Source organism: Oncorhynchus mykiss, chromosome 20, assembly GCF_057628025.1.
Source record: "Oncorhynchus mykiss isolate SJ-2025 chromosome 20, ASM5762802v1, whole genome shotgun sequence".
In the NCBI taxonomy this organism is placed as follows: domain Eukaryota; kingdom Metazoa; phylum Chordata; class Actinopteri; order Salmoniformes; family Salmonidae; genus Oncorhynchus; species Oncorhynchus mykiss.
The window spans coordinates 12,439,195-12,459,514 of record NC_143041.1 but is presented as its reverse complement, the minus strand read 5'-3'; the positions used below and the strand labels follow the sequence as shown (position 1 = coordinate 12,459,514).

Sequence of the window (20,320 nt, the reverse complement as noted above, 5' to 3'; positions counted from 1 at the left end):
TTACCCACCCCTCTCCCCTACCACCTAAAACGTATTGACTGAGGGAATACATTTTTTACATAAGAAATGTGTAGTTCTCATCCTATAGCTGAGCCATACAGGACACCAGTCCCAGTCATCCCAGCCTTTATTAGGCTGTCACTGTTACAGAAAATGGCCAGGGGTGGGCTTCCTCGGTCAATGGCGATGGGTGGGCTTTCAACCTCCGGCCCATCAGTTAAGACCTCATTAAAGGAGTGCACAAAGGCATTTTTTCTCTGTTCTGCTGTTTCAGGGAGGATAATTTACTGTAAGTGTTGTCTTATTTCTGAGGTAAATGCTGGGCTTTGTTATTGTTTCCCCCTAGCTCGTGTTTATGTACCGTACACAAGCCCCCTTTTTTGTCTGCTCAACGAACCCTACACATATCTGTGGGACGAGATACTGTATCTGTCCTACCACACAGATAAGTGTGTTTCCGATGGGCTCTCCTCTCCCTCACAGGGCTGTTTGGTCAAGTCTTGGTGAATGCCTGTGGCGTAAAAGTTTATTTAAATCATAGTGCAGTATTGTTAACAAGTGTGGAAAGGATTTAGTTGGGACCATTAGTTGAACTTGTAAAGTGTTATTGGCAGAGAAGCAGAACCAAGCATTACACTTGTTTAATTCCTGTCGAATATGTTTTCATGATACATTTACACTATTGTTTTCTTTTGAACGGATCATTTCATTATTCAAAAGATTTTTCATAGTTTTCACCCTCCAATCTTGGCCTTTACTTACTGAACACTCTAACCCGGCAGACCAGCCGACGTAGCCTAGCTTTTTGATACCTCTGCTATTTTTATGAGGCATCACATATGAGGGAATGATTGTCCTCTAAGCATCAGAGTGGTTCTCCAAACAGAGCTTATTAAAGAAAACACTGATGTATGTTTGTGGTGGCCTGTGAGGCCTCTCAGTGGATGATGATGTACGGGGCCCAGACAGAACAGCACAGAAGACTTGGCTAGTCTACGGACGAGAGTGAGGGGCCTCGTTTTTCACCTCGACACGTTGTGGGGGCTCTCAAAGCTCCTGAATCTGGAGAGTGTGGTGTGTTTAATATTTGCACAGAGGGGGAAGAAGGTCTGCTCTTTGTAAATTCTGTAAATTAAGAAGTTGGCTGCTGTGGCGGTGGAGGGTGGATGGCGAGAGAAGCAGGACGTGTCCGTGGGCTTAAGCTCTGTAAACAAACAGACGCATGCAGCATGCTGGTCGCTGTGCCGACTCCAGTCTCAGCAGGCTCAGGTGGTTTCTAAACCAAAGACAATACTAAACGCTGTAGGGCTGTTGGAAAGGCACACACTAACATAATGGTTTAGAACCACAGGGTTTAGAACTACAGCGTCATTCAAAATGTGAAGGCGAGGATTTCTCGTTGTGTGACGTTTATCTATGGCGTATATTTCTCGTCTTGTAACGTCAGTTGGATATGAATTGACCAGTTGTTGTTTTTAACCAGGAGTTGACAGACGCTGAGGCAGCAACAATATCCAGCACGGTGACCTCTGTGTTATCATGACATCAACCTATGGAGTCGTGACAGGATGTGTCCTCTCTTTCTCTGACAGGGGGACCCCCAGTAAAGGAGTCATCCAGAGGGGAACACAGCGTTGCAGTGTGCGACATGAATGCAGTGAAAACTACTGAGCTGTCTGTCCACAGTAAGGAGAACAGGCAAAGTCCTGGACACCTAAAGACTAAAGAGGACGAGGAGGACCCCTGGGACAGGAAGGACCCCAGTAACCACACAACCAGGAAGCATCCCTCAACCATTGGGGGAAAGAATGGTGAGTTTCAATAATATTAGTTGTAATTCTAATTAAATGAAAATGTAAACAGGACTAACATTTGTGACCGACCGACTTGATTCGCTCTTATGTAGCAACATTTGAAATGTTGTTTTTTACATTGCATACAAGTAGAGACTCACAGCTAGATAATTGTATATCATACACTAAAGTTTTGGAACAATGGGAAAGTAATTCTGCTTTGAAAGTTAATAAACTTGTTACCTCAGCTTTTGAGAAAATGGCCCTTGAATGCTTTGGCACACCTACAGGAGAGCTCTTCTTTCTCTACACCCATTGTTCACACACTCTTATGCTTTAGCCCCAACCATCTCCTTAAGGATTCACATGTGAGGCCATGTACTAAACAACCAAAGATGTCAAGACTAAAGGCTGGTTTATACTATGGTTGTGTTCGTAAATTTAATCTGGAGTGCTAGAACATGCTCTGGGTGATTGTAAACTCAGTGTTATCACATTGTCAGTTCGTAAACGCACACTGGATGCTCTGGCCGAGGAGTAGGGTTGATCCGAGCGTTCTGACCTAACAACAGCAGTCAAGCACCAAAGCTAGCTGGCTAACATTGGCTAGCTTGCTAGCTACTTCCTGACACAAATGAGAGAACACCTCACTCTGACCATTTTACTCCCCCTAGCAGAGCTGGTTAGGCTGTTTTTATGTTATCCAGAGCGTTGGTGACTGCAACTGTGCTGCTGGCAACTATTTAATTATGTTTTTTTGACAATGTTTACTGACACCGGCCATATTCAACGGGTGTTGAGCGTTCGTAAATTCGTAATTTAATCTGTGCTCTGAAATCGGAGTCGATAGCCAGAGTAAATTTACCAGCAACGTCTATCGACAGTTGTCTCAGTGACATCATGAACATTCTATTGAAATGGACATAGTGGAGTCTTTTCTTTAGACATGTAGCTAGCTAGCTAGCTAAACAATGAACCATATTCCCAACTCATAACGTAACTACCCTGCATGAATCTGCAAGTAGCTAACCAACCAGGTTCAATGTTAGCTAGCTACTAGCAACAACTAGCAATGCAAATGGCTCTGAGATACGAATAATATTGCTACACAGATCATGTAAAGATAGATATATTTTGTACCTTTATTTAACTAGGCAAGTCAGTTAAGAACAAATTCTTATTTTCAATGACGGCCTAAGAACCGTGGGTTAACTGCCTTGCTCAGGGGCAGAACGACAGATTTTTACCTTGTAAGCTCGGGCATTCGATCGAAGTCCAACGCTCTAACCACTAGGCTACCTGCCGCCCCCGATGATACTAACGATAGTGATCAGCAGATTGATTGGATTGGCTGAATCAATCACACAAGATAACAAATGATATCTAGATTTTCGTAAATGTATGACCAAAAATAATTGTGGTTATTTTCTTTTGTAACTTAAAGTTACATACAGGCCTCTTTTAAAGTAAATCACTTATATTTTCTACCAACATACATACCAGATAAATAGATAAGTATGTATGGTGAGTCCCTGCCAAGTTCCTTCCCGCGCCAGATAAAACAAGATTGTTTGAACATTTTATTAAAGCCACCTGATGATTCATCTGCGATGAAATATCTGTACGCTCTGCTTTTCAACTTCACAGCCCTAATCAAACCGGCTTAAATGCCACTGGCATCACAAGGGTCTGAAGATGAAAGTATTTGAGGAATCCAGTGATATAAACGTGTATTTTTAGAATGATGTATCCCCCTGGACTCCCTGCGAAACGAAGGAACGACGCTGAGAGAAATGCAGCCTCTTCCCACTTCACTCCTCCTCAAGCCCTCTCCTCTCCTCTCCTCTCCTCACTTCTTTTCCATGATGTCATGTGCGGCTAAAAGTAATGGAAGAGACAGACAAACATAAACTGGAATCTCCTCAACTTTTAGCCATTCATTTTTTTTCTCCTCTCTCTCTCCCGTCTTCTTCTTTCAAATCAGTCCTGAGACAGATAGAGAGGGCGAGAGAGTGGAGAAAAAAACAACAACAGTAAAATGCCTCAGCATCTTGACCACGTCTCCCAGTGCTCTTGCCAAAGACTTGACGACAGAGTCCAAATATAAAGTCAAGATAAGGCTGATTTGGTCATAGTCGCCTTTTTAATTTACGCAACTATGTAATGGTGATACGATAAACCAAATGTCTGGTTTCTAAGGCTCGTTGTAAATGAACACTTTGTAAATGTCTGCAGGGAAAATACAGTTAAGAAGTTAAATGTGAGTCCAGTTTTACAGGAGTTAGATCCCAACAAGAAGACGGTTACAGTGACCGTCTAGGATTTTATTGCTGTCCGCAGCCGCCCTCACACCTCTTTAACAGCAGCAAGCCGCGGAAACACGCGATACACACCTCCCTCAGCAAGCACCACTGGGACACGCACAGCACTCACGCTCTGTCTGTGTGTGTGTGTGTGTGTGTGTGTGTGTGTGTGTGTGTGTGTGTGTGTGTGTGTGTGTGTGTGTGTGTGTGTGTGTGTGTGTGAGCGTGCACATCCATCTGTGTGTGTGTGTTAACATAAACCCAGCAGTGTCTCAAACTTGGCCTCTAGCCAGACGGTCATGTTCTTAGTCGGCATCTAATCATGAGAACTCTCCTCTTCTCTCTCGGGGTGAATGAATGCTTCTCACGTGTGATTCTGGCAGTCGTTATAACCTTGTAACTCCTAAACGCAGCATCACATATGACCACCCTAGTCGGTTAAAGTAGAAAAGTACAGCCTGCAAAAATGTGATTTAATCAGTGTTATGATTGTGAAGGGGGAAACTTTAATGTAGACTTGTAATATGTTGTTTAAAGGTCAATATGCAGCATTATTAATTTCAAAGTATCTCTGCCGGGTTTAACATAAAAAATACTTTGAATTGACTTGTTGTATCTTGTATCTTGTTTATATCGTGATTTAGAGTTGAAAAGAGGGCTAGATCTCTTGCCAAGTCATACCAAGTCTTTTAAGGTGTTGAAAGAGTCCACAGGATGGCATCGTTCACACAAGTTTGGCAACAGATGCCTATACCCTCCCATTGTAGCTCATAGGGCATCTTTCACTGCAATGAAATAACACAGAAATCTTCCTCCTCCACTACTCAGTATGGAAGACGCGACTCAGTCAGAGGACTTTATGGGTGCCCCTTGATAGTCTTAAGTGGTTTCCTCTCCTTGTCTCCTTTCCTCTATCCTGCACTGGCATAAAAAAGCTGGATAGCAAGTTCCTAATGCATCCAGATCCATATCGTCCAGATCCATGCAGGTGAAGGAGAGGAAAGAAGGAAATGAAGCAACAATTGCACTATTGATGTACACACTCCAAGTCAGATGTTCTCATGTAACCCCTTAAACGTCAGATTACCTTCTCAAGAGCAGGTTGATTCAAATGATCGATTACTCCCATCACGTGAGACTTGAAACACTTCAACCAAGAACTGACTTCCTGAAATTTAGATTGAAGAGTCCAATAGTGATATCCTTTTATTTATGGGATAGGTATTTCCAGAGTACAAGCCTCATAAACTTGCAATCAAATCTCACTGGCCCCACATCAAAGATCTTGATTGGGTAGCGTTCCGGTTACCGATTTGTAAGGTGGTTCAATGCGAGTGTAATTCTTCACAGGGTTTTCATGTGAAAACAAACCCACAGCTTTACCTGATAGAAATCTGGAAAAAAAATACTATTTTCGTTTGGTGAAACGATGGAGGAGGAGATGAGGAGGAGGAGGAGGAGGAGGAGGAGAGGTCTGAGGGAAAAAGGTTGTTTGGCACGTCTGGGTTCTCCGACACCTGCAGTGGAGAACCATATTGTTTCAATCTGGGTTCCGTGGCATGCCGCACCTTCTTCTCCCTGCATGCCTTGCTTTCATGTGGATTCCATGGTGATTTGGTGAGGATTATTGGTCCACGGATGGGGGATTACACCCATCTGGAACAGATTGGCCTATGAAGTGAGCGGAGATGATCACTTGATCACTGGGATAATTGGGATCCTGGGTCGGGTCAGTTAAGTGGACCCACACACTGTTTTCACACTAATGATAAGAGGACTGATTAATGAAATGTCATCATGAGTACATTGATGCTCTCCTCATATCATCCACCTGGTGATTGGCTATGTTGCCAAACAAATGTATGTCGAAAAAACTGTAATTGTAACTAATGTATAGGATAGTGTTCACGCCAGAGATCTGAAGACAGGGTTACAGCAGTAATGCTTCAGTGGATATGGTAATGTTCTGTTCTAAGCATTTGTTTACTTCTTGGCATCTTACAAAAAGAGCTTTCTACACAATTGCCAAAAGCTATATCTCAGATGTGAAAATAAAAACACAATAACAGCTAGGGCCCAGCGTTGTCTCATTAGGCAACAGGTGGAATGTGTGTCGATGTACTTTCCTCTGCTGTTGTTTTAAGCTCTTAATTCAACCGTGAAATTACTCAGATGTTCATTCATCATCGGACCGCTGCTCAGCTCCGAACGGAGAAAGGCTCGAAGACGACGGAGGATTAGTTGATGGATCGGGCATTTCTCAGGGCAAATATTACCTCAGTTCGCAAGACCAGTCGTAAACACATTTGTTATTTGTTAAATGCGAGGTGAAAATCACCCTGAATGGGAGAACAGAAAATAAATAATTGTATCTGAGCGACATACGGTATAAAACCTGAGAGGCCAGGAGACGCTATTTGTAGTGCCGACTGACCCTGGGCTGGTTGGTAATTGGTTTCACATTGTGCTTGTATTACAGTAAAACCTTATTGAAACGTATACTAGCAGGGACCTCTGAGCTCAGCCATATAAATACGGCATCGTTACCTTTGTTGCAAAAATGTTCTGTATTATGCCAAGAGTTCTGCCTGCATGTTGACTGGACATCGATAGTTGACGTTTTGTTGTAAGCTTTGAAATATTTGGCTCCCCCTTCGCCAAGTCTATGCTCACCTAGCTGGAATGTACAGTTGAAGTTGGTTTGCAGCTAATATAAATAAGGGGCACTGACTGCAGTTGTAGTAGAGAGAGAGAGAGAGAGAGAGAGAGAGAGAGAGAGAGAGAGAGAGAGAGAGAGAGAGAGAGAGAGAGAGAGAGAGAGAGAGAGAGAGAGAGAGAGAGAGAGAGAGAGAGAGAGAGAGAGAGAGAGAGAGAGAGAGAGAGAGAGAGAGAGAGAGAGAGAGAGAGAGAGAGAGAGAGAGAGAGAGAGAGAGAGAGAGAGAGAGAGAGAGAGAGAGAGAGAGAGAGAGAGAGAGAGAGAGAGAGAGAGAGAGAGAGAGAGAGAGAGAGAGAGAGAGAGAGAGAGAGAGAGAGAGAGAGAGAGAGAGAGAGAGAGAGAGAGAGAGAGAGAGAGAGAGAGAGAGAGAGAGAGAGAGAGAGAGAGAGAGAGAGAGAGAGAGAGAGAGAGAGAGAGAGAGAGAGAGAGCAGACCCTCTCTGGAGTAGATTTAACTCTTCGTCATTCATTCCCTCATAATTGACCTTGAGGACACGTCATCATTTGGACATGTACTATGGTTCACTCTGAATGTATTTTAAGTGGATGAGGTGGCACTAGTAGAGTGGCGCGTCTGCCGTCTATCTCCAACAGTTAATTAACGACGTGAGATGATGTCACAGATTGAATCCTTAACCATGAGTCCTTGTGATGGACCAGCTGCTCTTCTGCCACTCATACCTCTCAAGGAGTCAATTCCATGGTATCAGGATCCGTTGAAGAGATGGGCCAACCATACAGTACTATTGAAACATGGTCTCTTGCCTGGACTGAAACCAATCTGAGTTGTCATATTTTCTGTCATGAATCTAGTACAAACAATTAGCAGTATTGTGTGATAACACAATGATTGTCTATACTAATGATTGTCTCTCTGGCTTGATGTGGACTGAAGAAGCAGTGTGGCCTGGATTGCATTTGAGAGTAGCATCTAAATAGCATCTAAAGAAGGCAGACGTTTTACGTGCCCCCAACCGATAGTTTTTGTGTTTGTAAATTTGCCTTGTTTGTAACTTATTGTTTAACTTATTTTGTACATAATGTTGTCACTACCGTCTCTTATGACCGAAAATAACTTCTGGACGTCAGGACTGCGATTACTCACCATGGACTGGCAGAATCGTTTTTTTCCTTTAACGAGTCTGACGAGCCTGACGCGAACGATACACTGCTTTCTCGGGAACAGGCCCAGATACCCGTGATTTGCGTGAAGAGGAGGTAGAGAAAAAGGGGCCGGAGGGCAGGCTGCCTTCTGAGAATTCATAGGCGATCGAATAAACCCACACTTCCTTCCATTCTGCTAGCAAACGTGCAATCTTTGGACAATAAAATAGATAACCTATGCGGAAGATTAAACTACCAACGAGACATTCAAAACTGTAATATCTTATGCTTCACGGAGTTGTGGCTGAACGACGACACTGTCAACATACAGCTGGCTGGTTATACACTGCACCGGCAGGACAGAACAGCGGCGTCTGGTAAGACAAGGGGCGGCGGACTATCTATTTTTGTAAATAACAGCTGGTTAAATAAATAACACCTTTATTTAACCAGGTAAGATAATTGAGAACAAGTTCTCATTTACAACTGCGACCTGGTCAAGATAAAGCAAAGCAGTGCGACACAAACAACAACACAGAGTTACACATGGAATAAGCAAGCGTACAGTCAATAACACAATAGAAAAGTCTATATACAGTGTGTGCAAAATGACTTGAGGAGGTAGGCAATAAATAGGCCATAGTAGCGAAGTAATTACAATTTAGCAGATTAACACTGGAGTGACAAATGAGCAGATGATGATGTGCAAGTAGAGATACTGGTGTGCAAAAGAGCTGAAAAGTAAATAAAAACATTATGGGGATGAGGTATGTAGATTGGGTGGGCTGTTTACAGATGGACTATGTACAGCTGCAGCGATTGGTTAGCTGCTCAGACAGCTGATGTTTAAAGTTAGTGAGGCAAATATAAGTCTCCACATTCAGCGATTTTTGCAATTCGTTCCAGTCATTGGCAGCAGAGAACTGGAAGGAAAGGCTGCCAAAGTAGGTGTTGGCTTTGGGGATGACCAGTGAGATATACCTGCTGGAGCGCGTGCTACGGGTGGGTGTTGTTATCGTGACCAGTGAGCTGAGATAAGGCGGAGCTTTACCTAGCATAGACTTATAGATGACCTGGAGCCAGTGGGTCTGGCGACAAATATGTAGCGAGGGCCAGCCGACTAGAGCATACAGGTCGCAGTGGTTGGTGGTATAAGGGGCTTTGGTGACAATACGGATGGCACTGTGATAGACTGCATCCAGTTTGCTGAGAAAGAGTATTGGAAGCTATTTTGTAGATGACACATCGCCGAAGTCGAGGATAGTCAGTTTTACGAGGATAAGTTTGGCAGCATTTCTATTTTTGCGAAATAGAAAGCCGATTCTAGATTTGATTTTTGATTGGAGATGTTTAATATGAGTCTGGAAGGAGAGTTTACAGTCTAGCCAGACACCTAGTTATTTGTAGTAGTCCACATATTCTAGGTCAGAACCGTCCAGGGTGGTAATGCTAGTCGGGCGGGCGTGTGCGGGCAGCGAACAGTTGAAAAGCATGCATTTGGTTTTACTAGTGTTTAAGAGCAGTTGGAGGCCACGGAAGGAGTGCACGATATCTAAGGAAGTCTCGAGCTATTGCTTGCCTAAGGTAGACTATCTCGTGATAAGCTGTAGAGAACACTATCTACCTAGAGAGTTTCATCTGTATTTTTCGTAGCTGTTTACATACCACCACAGTCAAAGGCTGGCACTAAGACAGCATTGAATGAGTGTATTCCGCCATAAGCAAGCAGGAAAAAGCTCACCCAGAGGCGGCACTCCTAGTAGCCGGCTACACGGCTCATTATCCCATTATCCCAGAAACCCTAGACCCACTCCAATTTGCATACCGCCCTAACAGATCCATAGATGATGCAGTCTCTATTGCACTCCACACTGCCCTTTCTCACCTGGACAAAAGGAACACCTATGTGAGAATGCTATTCACAGACTACAGCTCAGCGTTAAACACCATTGTGCCCTCAAAGCTCATCAATAAGTTAAGTTCCCTGGGACTAAACACCTCACTCTGCAACTGGATCCTGGACTTCATGACAGCCCGCCCCCAGGTGGTAAGGGTATGTAACAACACATCCACCACGCTGATCATCAACACAGGGGCCCCTCAGGGGTGCATGCTCAGCTCCCTCCTGTACTCCCTGTTCACCCATGACTGCACGGCCAGGCATGACTCCAACACCATCCTTAAATTTGCCGATGACACAACGGTGGTAGGCCTGGTCACCGACAACAACCGGGGCCAAGCTTCCGGCCATCCAGAACCTCTATACCAGGCGGTGTCGGAGGAAGGCCCTAAAAATTGTCAAAGACTCCAGCCACCCTAGTCATAGACTGTTCTCTCTGCTACCGCACGGCAAGCAGTACCGGAGCGCCAAGTCCAGGTCCAAGAGGCTTCTAAACAGCTTCTAGCCCCAAGCCATAAGACTCCTGAACTGCTAATCAAATGGTTACCTAGACTATTTGCACTGCTCCCCTCTCCTCTCCCCCTCTTTTACACCGCTGCTAGTCTCTGTTGTCATCTATGTATAGTCACTTTAATAACTCTACCTACATGTACATATTACCTCAACTAACCGGTGCCCCTGTACATTGACTCTGTACCAGTACCCCCCTGTATATAGTCTCGCTATTGTTATTTTACTGCTGCTCTTTAATTACTTGTTACTTTTATTTCTTATTCTTATCCGTATTTTTTTAAACTGCATTGTCAGTTAGGGGCTCGTAAGTAAGCATTTCACTGTAAGGTCTACACCTGTTGTATTCGGCGCATGTGACAAATAACATTTGATTTGATTTGAATTAAGAGGTAATTGAAAGCTATTGCTCACCTAAGCCTCTGCCAACAGGGAAGTAGCAATCAGATGGAAATACTATGGATCGGGCTTAGGGGTTTGACAAAATAGGAAATCATGGATTAATGTGGGTGAATTAAGAGAGCAATTGTTGCCTCCAAATCATCTATCACTAGAGGCGGACCAATTAACTTCATTAAAGAAGCTTAAAGGTTACCTGGAATTGATGTTAACTTTGTTGTTTGGTCTGTGTCAAACACACACACACACACATGCACACACACGCACACACACACACACACACACACACACACACACACACACACACACACACACACACAAAGTGAGTAAAGATTTGGGTAGCTTAAGTTCGCAGCATATAGTCTCGGCAGTACCAGTAATCAGGGCGAAACGGTATGATTAAATGCCGTTGCGTAAACATTGCCATTGATCTAATCTAAGGCACGGCATGTTTATTAATTCATCAGCCCTTCACCAGGAAGGTGAAACATATCCGGAATTAAAATCTTTCTGCAGAACCATCGCCTCCCACTCTGCCGATAAATATGAGGCCATCACTTCCAGTGTATTCTATTATTAGATATTTAACAGTGGCATATTAAACAATGCACTCAGTCAAGAAAGGCCACAATGACCTGAATCTAACCCACAGAGTTATTGTAAAACAAAGAGCTGTGTGCTCCTGCTAGCCTGCCACAGTGCGCTACGCTGCTGGCCCAGCTCTCACATGTGGTTTGGTAGACAGGAGCTAGCGCTTTAAACACATCAGATTCTTAGGGCAGCGGAGATTAACGGAGAGTTTCTTTTTCCAGGTGTTGTATTGTGGATACAAGAGCTTTAGATGGTGAATTTTTACCAAGGAGAGAAATCCACTCAGTGGAAAGGAAAACAGAAACACAATATACAGCTCTGATCCAGCTCACGGGAGAGGAGAAACGAAAGAGAGAGACCTCATTCCACTCTGGGAGAAGGAGACAAAGATATAGAGATCATTCTGAATTCTCAGTTATTGATAATATGTGTGGCATTAACAGTGCATTCGGAAAGTATTCAGACCCCTTGACTTTATCCATATTTGGTTACGTTACAGCCTTATTCTATAATGGATAAAAAATATACAAAATATATCAATCTACACACAATACCCCATAATGACAAAGAAAAACTGATTTTAAAAAAGCACAAGCAAAACATTGATTTTGACATCAAATGAGGTGTCACTTATGCTTTACGACTTAATATACAGTGCCTTCGGAAAGTTTCAGACCCTTTGACTTTTTTCAAATTTTGTTACGTTACAGCCTTATTCTAAAATTGATTACATTGTTTTATTTACCTCATCAATCTATACACACTACTGAAAAAAAGTGAAATATCACATTTACATAAGTATTCAGACCCTTTACTCAGTACTTTGCTGAAGCACCTTTGGCAACGATTACAGCCTTGAGTCTTCTTGGGTATGACGCCACAAGCTTGAAACACCTGTATTTGGGGAGTTTCTCCCATTTTTCTCTGCAGATCCTCTCAAGCTCAATGCTGCCACCATGCTTCACCGTAGGGATGGTGCCAGGTTTCTTCCAGACGTGACGCTTGGCATTCAGGCCAAAGAGTTCAATTTTGGTTTTATCAGACCAGAGAATCTAGTTTACCATGGCCTGAGAGTCCTTTAGGTGCCTTTTGGCAAACTCCAAGTGGGCTGTCATGTGCCTTTTACTGAGGATTGGTTTCCGTCTGGCCACTCTACCATAAAGGCCTGATTGGTGGAGTGCTGCAGAGATGGTTGTCCTTCTGGAAGGTTCTCCCATCTCCACAGAGGAACTCTGGAGCTCTGTCAGAGTGACCATCATGTTCTTGGTCAGCTCCCTGACCAAGGCCCTTCACCCGTAAACAGAAATGTTTTCTACCCTTCCCCAGATCTGTGCCTCAACACAATTCCTTTCGACCTCATGGCTTGTTTTTCCACTGTTTTGCACATGCACTGTCAACTGTGGGACCTTATATAGACAGGTGTGTACCTTTCCAAATCATGTTTAATCAATTGAATTTAACACAGGTGGACTCCAATCAAGTCGTAGAAACATCTATAGGATGATCAATGGAAACAGGATGCACCTGAGCTCAATTTTGAGCCTCAAACCAAAGAGTCTGAATACCTATGTAAATAAGGTATTTCTGTTTTTTTATTTTAAATAAATTAGCAAAAATGTCTAAAACCTGTTTTTGCTTTGTCATTATGGGGTATCGTGATGAGGAAAAATAATCAATTTTAGAATAAGGCTGTAACATAACAAAATGAGGAAAAAGTAAAAGGGGCCTGAGTACTTTCCGAATGCACCGTATGTGAATGGATGAATGCTATATGAGGAAGTTCTCATATGAAATTGATTGTGTCTTCTGTTTTCGATGCGGGGCTTCCTTCTTCACTGTTTCAAAATCTTTTCTCTGCCATATAAGCCCGATAAAGATGTTAGAATGATAGAGAGTTACAGCTGCTAAAACCAAAGACACAGAGAAAACCAGAGGAGAATTGAAACATCTTCTGTGCTACCAACTGTGTAACAAAGGTACACAATCGGACTATTAATAAAGGGGAGAGAGAGATGGAGAGAGGTTGCATGCAAGGTGAAATCATTCTCAGTAACATTCCTCCCTCTCCACTCCCCACTCCCAAACCATACTCATGTGTTGCAAATAACAAAAGAAGAATTCATTTTACGGTTTTACTAGTCAGCAACCCAGGTATGTATTAGTCAAAATAGGGGGAAAGTTAGAACCATATGTTAATTTGAATGGGAAAGCACATGGTTGTGATTATAGACATGCTGTGGATGATAGGAGTGCACAAAGAGACCTGCCCTAGACATCCCGGTACCCTGGACAATGATCAGTAAATCAAAACAATTATAGGGTATAAAGAACTCATATCAACAAGCAGGCCAACAAACACAAAATGGCGTCGCCATGCCTCCTTTTGGTGCACTTTGAGGCAATGTGATTTGTGTGGCAGACAACAACACAGACTCTCAACATCAAGGCACTTTTATTATTCTGTAAAAAAAAAAAGTTATATAATCTGTTTATGATTTCCCTCCCAGCATGAAGGCATGTATGCCTCAGAACCTTCCCACCTGTCCTAGGGACCTACCATAGTCAGTGAGGCAGGCGGAAAGCACAAGGATTTTGAATTTTCAGGCAACCAAACCTCAACAGGTGTTTGGAATGAGGCTCACGGCGGTTAGATAAGTCTGGAAATTGTTCTTCCAAAGACGACGTTGTAAAAGCTCCATGGTGTTTAATAGAAGGACATCCCAGTTTCGCTCCTCACCTCTATTCTCTTGATGTAGCTGCAAACTACACTTGTACACAGGGTGCTTTGGGAGACGATCGAGTGAAATGTCGACTCCATCTCTTACCTCCCACAATAGAGCCAACGTGTGGTTCACCTGCAGATACAGTAGAATGAACCAGTGCAGTGGGTTGGTAGGCCTTTACACACCCAGTCGGTCCAATAGACCCAGCCTCCTCGTCTGTTTATGGATGTGGTCTTCATTAAAGTAGAGAGCAGAGAATCCAACACATGCTGCCTCAGATGTCTCCTGAAAGCTGCCTATCCCAAAGGCCAAACAAAACACGGCAGAGAGGCTGTGAGGCTCGTATTTTTAAAGGTTTCAGCTGACATACCAGCCGCTTGACTATGGGAATTGGCTAGAGCAAAAACAACAGAATACCAACTCATATATTGAGATGTTGGTCGGCCAGAGCCATTGCTTTGGAGATCCTATCAGTGACGCATGCAGCTGACTCTTCATCACAGGTCAAAATGGCTGGTCTGCAATTATGTCTTTGGGATGTCTCTGCTACTTTGATGCTACTTCTTTATTTATTTTACATTCCCATCATCTCCAACACACCTGAGTGGAATTTTCATACAAATTGAAGAGGATTTTAAGAAGGATTTGGGTTTTGTGTCAAAGGTTTGCTTTTGTTTTATATGGACCACTGTCTTGTGATATTGACTTGTTTGCAAGTAGGCTTTCCAATTCAATTAGGAGGAGGGATGGTAGAGTGAGGAAGAAACTGTTTGCAAATTCTGTTCTTGGCTGCATGTGATACAGTACATCAAAACAGCAATGTTTGTCAGACATGGACACTGTGTTAAAACAAGACCTACTAGTAGACCCACTGCACTGAAGGCAGTTCAATGAGTGTTGAGCAATTTTGGCTGAAACCTGAGGACTTGTGTTCTCTCCCAGAGCTATAATGGCTAGACTTGAGTTGCATGGACAACCTGGGTTTGAAAGCCAGTCTGTCACACAGGAATTGAACATCTCGTATTCTTGAATGTTTTTCTTCTTATCTTCCTCCCCAGTCATCTCTCCGCTCTCTGTATCTGCCCAGAAACCTACTGAATATCTTCTTATTTATCTCCTCTACACTCACGTCTTCTGTCTGCGTGGAGTTTGACCAGCATCCTGACAGGTGACCTGTCGTGTTCAGCCAATAGCAGACGTTTCCAGCAGGACATTCCAGGCTAGGCCAGGCAGCAATCCCTCCAGGCAGGCGATGTATGTTCCCCTCCAAAACAGACAGGGGTGATAAGAACCTCCATGCTGCTCAATGTTCCACCTAAATACACAGCCAAGCCCTACAACACAAGGTCACATACACACAAACATGGGCGCACACACAATCACGACAGACAACACACACACACACACACACACACACACACACACACACACACACACACACACACACACACACACACACACACACACAACACACACACTCACGACACACACATATGACAGACAACACACACACACACACACACACACACCACCTCACTCAGAAGTCTGTCTCTCAGGGGACACTACAACCTCTCCCACACTGAAAAACCACCCATGTTTTTATGAGATTTCATAAATGTGAGGTCCTGAGGAGACGCATCACTGTGCTGGACCAACTCAATATTTACTAAGAATACGGCAGACTGGCTTTGGTATTTGTAATATGAATAAATTATGTTTGGTTTGGCATACCAGTACATTGGGCCAAGGCGACGAGATGGCTTTTCTTCACTTGCAAATGGAACATTCTATTTTGTACAATGGGCCCTGGAAATGGTATGGTGCTATGTGTGTTTAAACTCTTGTCTCAGTGGTGGGCCTGGTTTGACTGTTATACCCAGGCGGTAGATTTCCCCTGGAAGTCAAGAGGTGAAAACACTCTCCCAGAGCAAGCTGTGTGTTATCTCCTCTGCTAATGGCTCCATTACTAAAACAGACACATTCACACAGATAACAACAACTTTCGTCTCTGATTCTGTCTCACTAATCCAGTATCTTTTACTCCTCTTGCAAATCACTCGCTGTCTGATTCCAAGTCAGAGTCGGTAGATAAAGTTGATGTGCAGTGAGTGAAGTGCTGCCTCGGCCAAGATAGGGTCTCGAGAGACAGAAACATTTCTTTAACTGTCAAGTTTTCAGACCCCCAGACAGACACATACACGCGCGTGCACATGGACGTACACACACACGCACAGCAGTCAGTTAGCAGGTCTGTGTGAAGTATGCTGTTGGTGAATGGCCTCCTTGTCAACACTGTGGCAAGGTGTATCCCACCAGAGGCAGAGAAACAGACATGGCTGTCAAATCAGTCAGTCAGCCAGAGGGGTAATCAGGGAGTCTCTCCCCCAGGAGCCTCCTCAGACAGCTGACACCTGCCAAGGGCTTATCAGAGAGGCGCTGGAGAGAGTGTGTGTTTGGGGGTTGGGTTGTGTACTGTGTGTGGCATTCATTGGACTACCAATGGGGTGTCTGATCTACTGTATTGTAGGCCTTTTGGGAAGGTAACAGGCATTTAAAAAATATATATTTATCCTATTGGGTTAATTCAGACAGGCTAGTGTTTAATGATGACCTGGAATGTAAGCTTGTCCCTGGAACACCATTAGTCTATGCTCTAGGCTGAATTTTGGTTGTTGTTTCATCCCCCTTTCTCCTTCTCTTTCCCCTCTTCCCCCTGCTCCCCGCTCCTCCTCCTTCCCGTGTGGCGTCTGTAAGTCCTCTGGTTTCTGATCATGGCTTTGGTCCACTGCTCAGCCGACAGGCATCCAGTAATATCATCCCTCACCCTGGCGGGGAGAGGAGAGGGAGACAGTATGACACCTCTGGTCGTGGTGACACACTACACAATCTCACCCTGCACGGCCCACGTTGTGAGTCCGATCTGAGCAAGGCTACGGGAGTGTGCGTGTGTGTGTGTTTGTGTGTGTGTGTGTGTGTGTGTGTGTGTGTGTGTGTGTGTGTGTGTGTGTGTGTGTGTGTGCGCGTGTGTGTCTGTATGTGATCCGTTGAGCTAGTGGAATATGCGTGTGTGATCAGATGAGCGCAGGGGTTAGGGAAGGTGTGTCCCTGATCTCGGAGCAACTGTTACATGCTTTGTTCTGCGGTAGGGCCTCTTTGGTCTTACTGCATGATGTCTCTATGGACAGTACATCACATGTGTACCTTTTAGCATTTAGGAGCTGTTTTACAGTAGAATGCCTACATGTAAATAATGAATGAATAATGAATTATAATTGTTCATGTTAACCACTACAAATCTACTGGGTCACTGGTCCTGAATCGGGTCCCAAAGGCAGAATGCGTCCTGGACATGGATACTGTCATAGCCAATGAGGTCAAAACCAACATTTACGCTCTGGTTCATAATCTGATTATCCGAGTACACAGAATCAGCTTCAGTTTATCCAATTACCTTCAAATAACACAGTAATGCAAGTTTCCAAAACCACGCTGGCAAGAGCAGTGTGCAGAGGTTAATACAGTTACTGCTTCTTGTGATGGTGTGTGTGTGTGTGTGATGGTGTGTGTGTGTGTGTGTGTGTGATGGTGTGTGTGTGCATTGGAGTTGAGAGCTAATACAGTTATTTTCCGTCACTTAGTTGGGTTGTTTTCTTTAAAAAGAGCACGGTTGGGTTGTTAATGCTGGGTTATTGAGATATGACCCAGCGGGAAGATTTATTTTACCTTCATTTAACTAGGCAAGTCAGTTAAGAACAAATTCTTATTTTCAATGATGGTCTAGGAACAGTGGGTTAACTGCCTGTTCAGGGGCAGAACAACAGATTTGTACCTTGTCAGCTCGGGGGTTTGAACTTGCAACCTTCCAGTTACTAGTCCAATGCTCTAACCACTAGGCTACCCTGCCGCCCCAGTTGAGTAAGGGGGGGTGGCTTTCACATAGTTGTTTGTTGAGAGTAGATGTAATTTCATCTGTTCTGTTGTATACTTATCACATGTTAAGGTTGAACATTTACATTTTTGTAGCTTCAATAAGGCTTACAGAAGTGTATCACTTACCTAAAAGCCTATGCAAATCCCATTGTTGGATAGATACCGCCTTATTATAATATGTAATAGATCATCTTAATATTCTAGTAGAAAAATGAAGGAAAAATGCCATTTACAGCATGTAAACGTAACGTGATGAACAGGAATGACTCCTCTCACGGGTGGGAAATAAGATTGATCTGAAAGCCAAACGCCTAATAAGCCGCGCCTCCTGAAAATGCATTCAAAACCCAGCATGAAAGTAAAAAGTACCCAACTAATGGGTAAATTAACCCATGTTTGGGTAATCCCAACATGTTGGGTTATTCGTGCCACCCAACTGTCTGGGTCAAAATCACCCGTCGTGTGTTCAGTCGAATATTTACCCAGCGCCGGGTTACCAAAGAACACAAATTGGGTTGTTTTTAACCCAGCATTTTTTTTTTTTTAAAGTGCAGTGACTGTCCCCTGGGAGTTAAAAGCATGACTCTGTAGCTATTGGTCCTCCTTTGTTGTTTCAGGTTTTGGAAGCAGGAGAGAAAGAGAGGTTTGTTTGACCAAATTACCTATCGCAGGGGAAATAATAAAAACGCAGTGTACCAAATCAATCGGGCAGCGTGACGACGGTGTAATTTCTTACTGACAACTTGCATAAGTCAAGCCTCTCAACATCCTGAGGAACAGAGACAGAACATGGAGCTGTGTGTTTAGTTTGAACGCAAAATGGCAGAAAGTGTCATTCCTGATGAATGTCTTAGAGTGAAGATAAGAACACACACACTCAGGTGCGCGCAGGCACGCATACACACACACACACCCTTTCAAGCCTATTAATAAGTGTGTGTGTGTGTGTGTCCTGAGGAGTCAAGTGGAATCCGTTCCAACAGATAACAGTGATCGACTCGGAGAGCTGCATGTGGCCCGTGGCTGCCATATTCCTGCACTGGGGGGGGGGGGGGGGGGGGGCTGATCCTTGATCTGTGCCTTGGGGTATATTTTAACTACATCACTCTGTCAAAGAAACATCATCAGCAACCTTAAGCAGAGGTCTAGGGTAAGGTTACCCCGACTGTCAATCAAAACCTTAACTATTAGGGGAATGTGAAGATCTGACCCTGAATCAGAAGTTAGGGGGGGACGTCTACCTTCTCTATACTGATGTGTGACGTGACGGAGGGGGGTTGATGGAGCATTGGGTCTTACCAACAATAACATAGCCCTGGTCTCTGTTCGTTGAGTGAGAAAACGTCCCGGTTGACAGCTCATTTCAGCCAGACCGTTTGGAAGTGTAGGACCCGCTCGGGAGACACGGAAAGATAAATACACCACATTACCAAAGTTTGTGAACACCTGCTTGTTGAACAACTCATTCCAAAATCATGGGTATTAATATGGAGTAGGTCCCCCTTTTGCTGCTATAACAGCCTCCCCTCTTCTGGGAAGGCTTTCTACTAGATGTTGGAACATTGCTGCGGGGACTTGCTTCCATTCAGCCACAAGAGCATTAGTGAGGTCGGGCACTGATGTTGGGCGATTAGGCCTGACTCGCAGTTGGCGTTCCATTTCATCCCAAAGGTGTTGGACGGGGTTGAGGTTAGGGCTCTGTGCAGGCCAGTCAAGTTCTTTCACACCGATCTCGACAAACCATTTCTGTATGGACCTCGCTTTGAGCAATGGGCATTGTCATGCTGAAACAGGAAAGGTCCTTCCCCAAACTGTTGCTACAAAATTTGAAGCACAGAATCTTCTAGAATGTCATTGTATGCTGTAGTGTTAATATTTCCCTTCATTGGAACGAAGGGGCCTAGCCCAAACCATGAAAAACAGCCCCAGACCATTATTCCTCCTCCACCAACTTCAGTTCTTGGCATCCGCCAAACCCAGATTAGCCCGTCGGACTGCCAGAAGTGTGATTCATCACTCCAGAGAAAGCGTTTCCACTGCTCCAGAGTCCAATGGCGGTGAACTTTACACCACTCCAGCCAAAGCTTGGCATTTCGCATGGCTTTTGTGCGGCTGCTTGGCCACGGAAACCCGCTTCATGAAGCTCCCGACGAACAGTTCTTGTACTGATGTTGCTTCCAGAGGCAGTTTGGGACTCGGTAGTGAGTGTTGCAACCTAGGACAGACGACTTCAGCACTCGGCGGTCCCGTTCTGTGAGCTTGTGTGGCCTACCACTTCACAGCTGAGCCGATGTTGCTCCAAGACGTTTCCACTTCACGATGACAGCGCTAACAGTTGACCGGGGTAGCTCT

The 20,320-nt window shown here is 44.2% G+C and overlaps 1 protein-coding gene across 4 annotated transcripts in view; it reads left to right on the top strand.

The window, feature by feature from the left end:
* myocd (myocardin) overlaps positions 1–20,320 on the top strand; it is a 140,301-nt gene that overhangs the window by 86,457 nt on the left and 33,524 nt on the right. For all 4 annotated transcript variants that reach the window (XM_036955694.2, XM_036955695.2, XM_036955692.2 and 1 more), the window contains exon 4: positions 1,593–1,811. In XM_036955694.2, coding sequence (XP_036811589.2) covers positions 1,649–1,811 — 163 coding nt within the window. In that variant the 5' untranslated portion in view covers positions 1,593–1,648. The remainder of the gene's footprint in view (positions 1–1,592; positions 1,812–20,320) is intronic.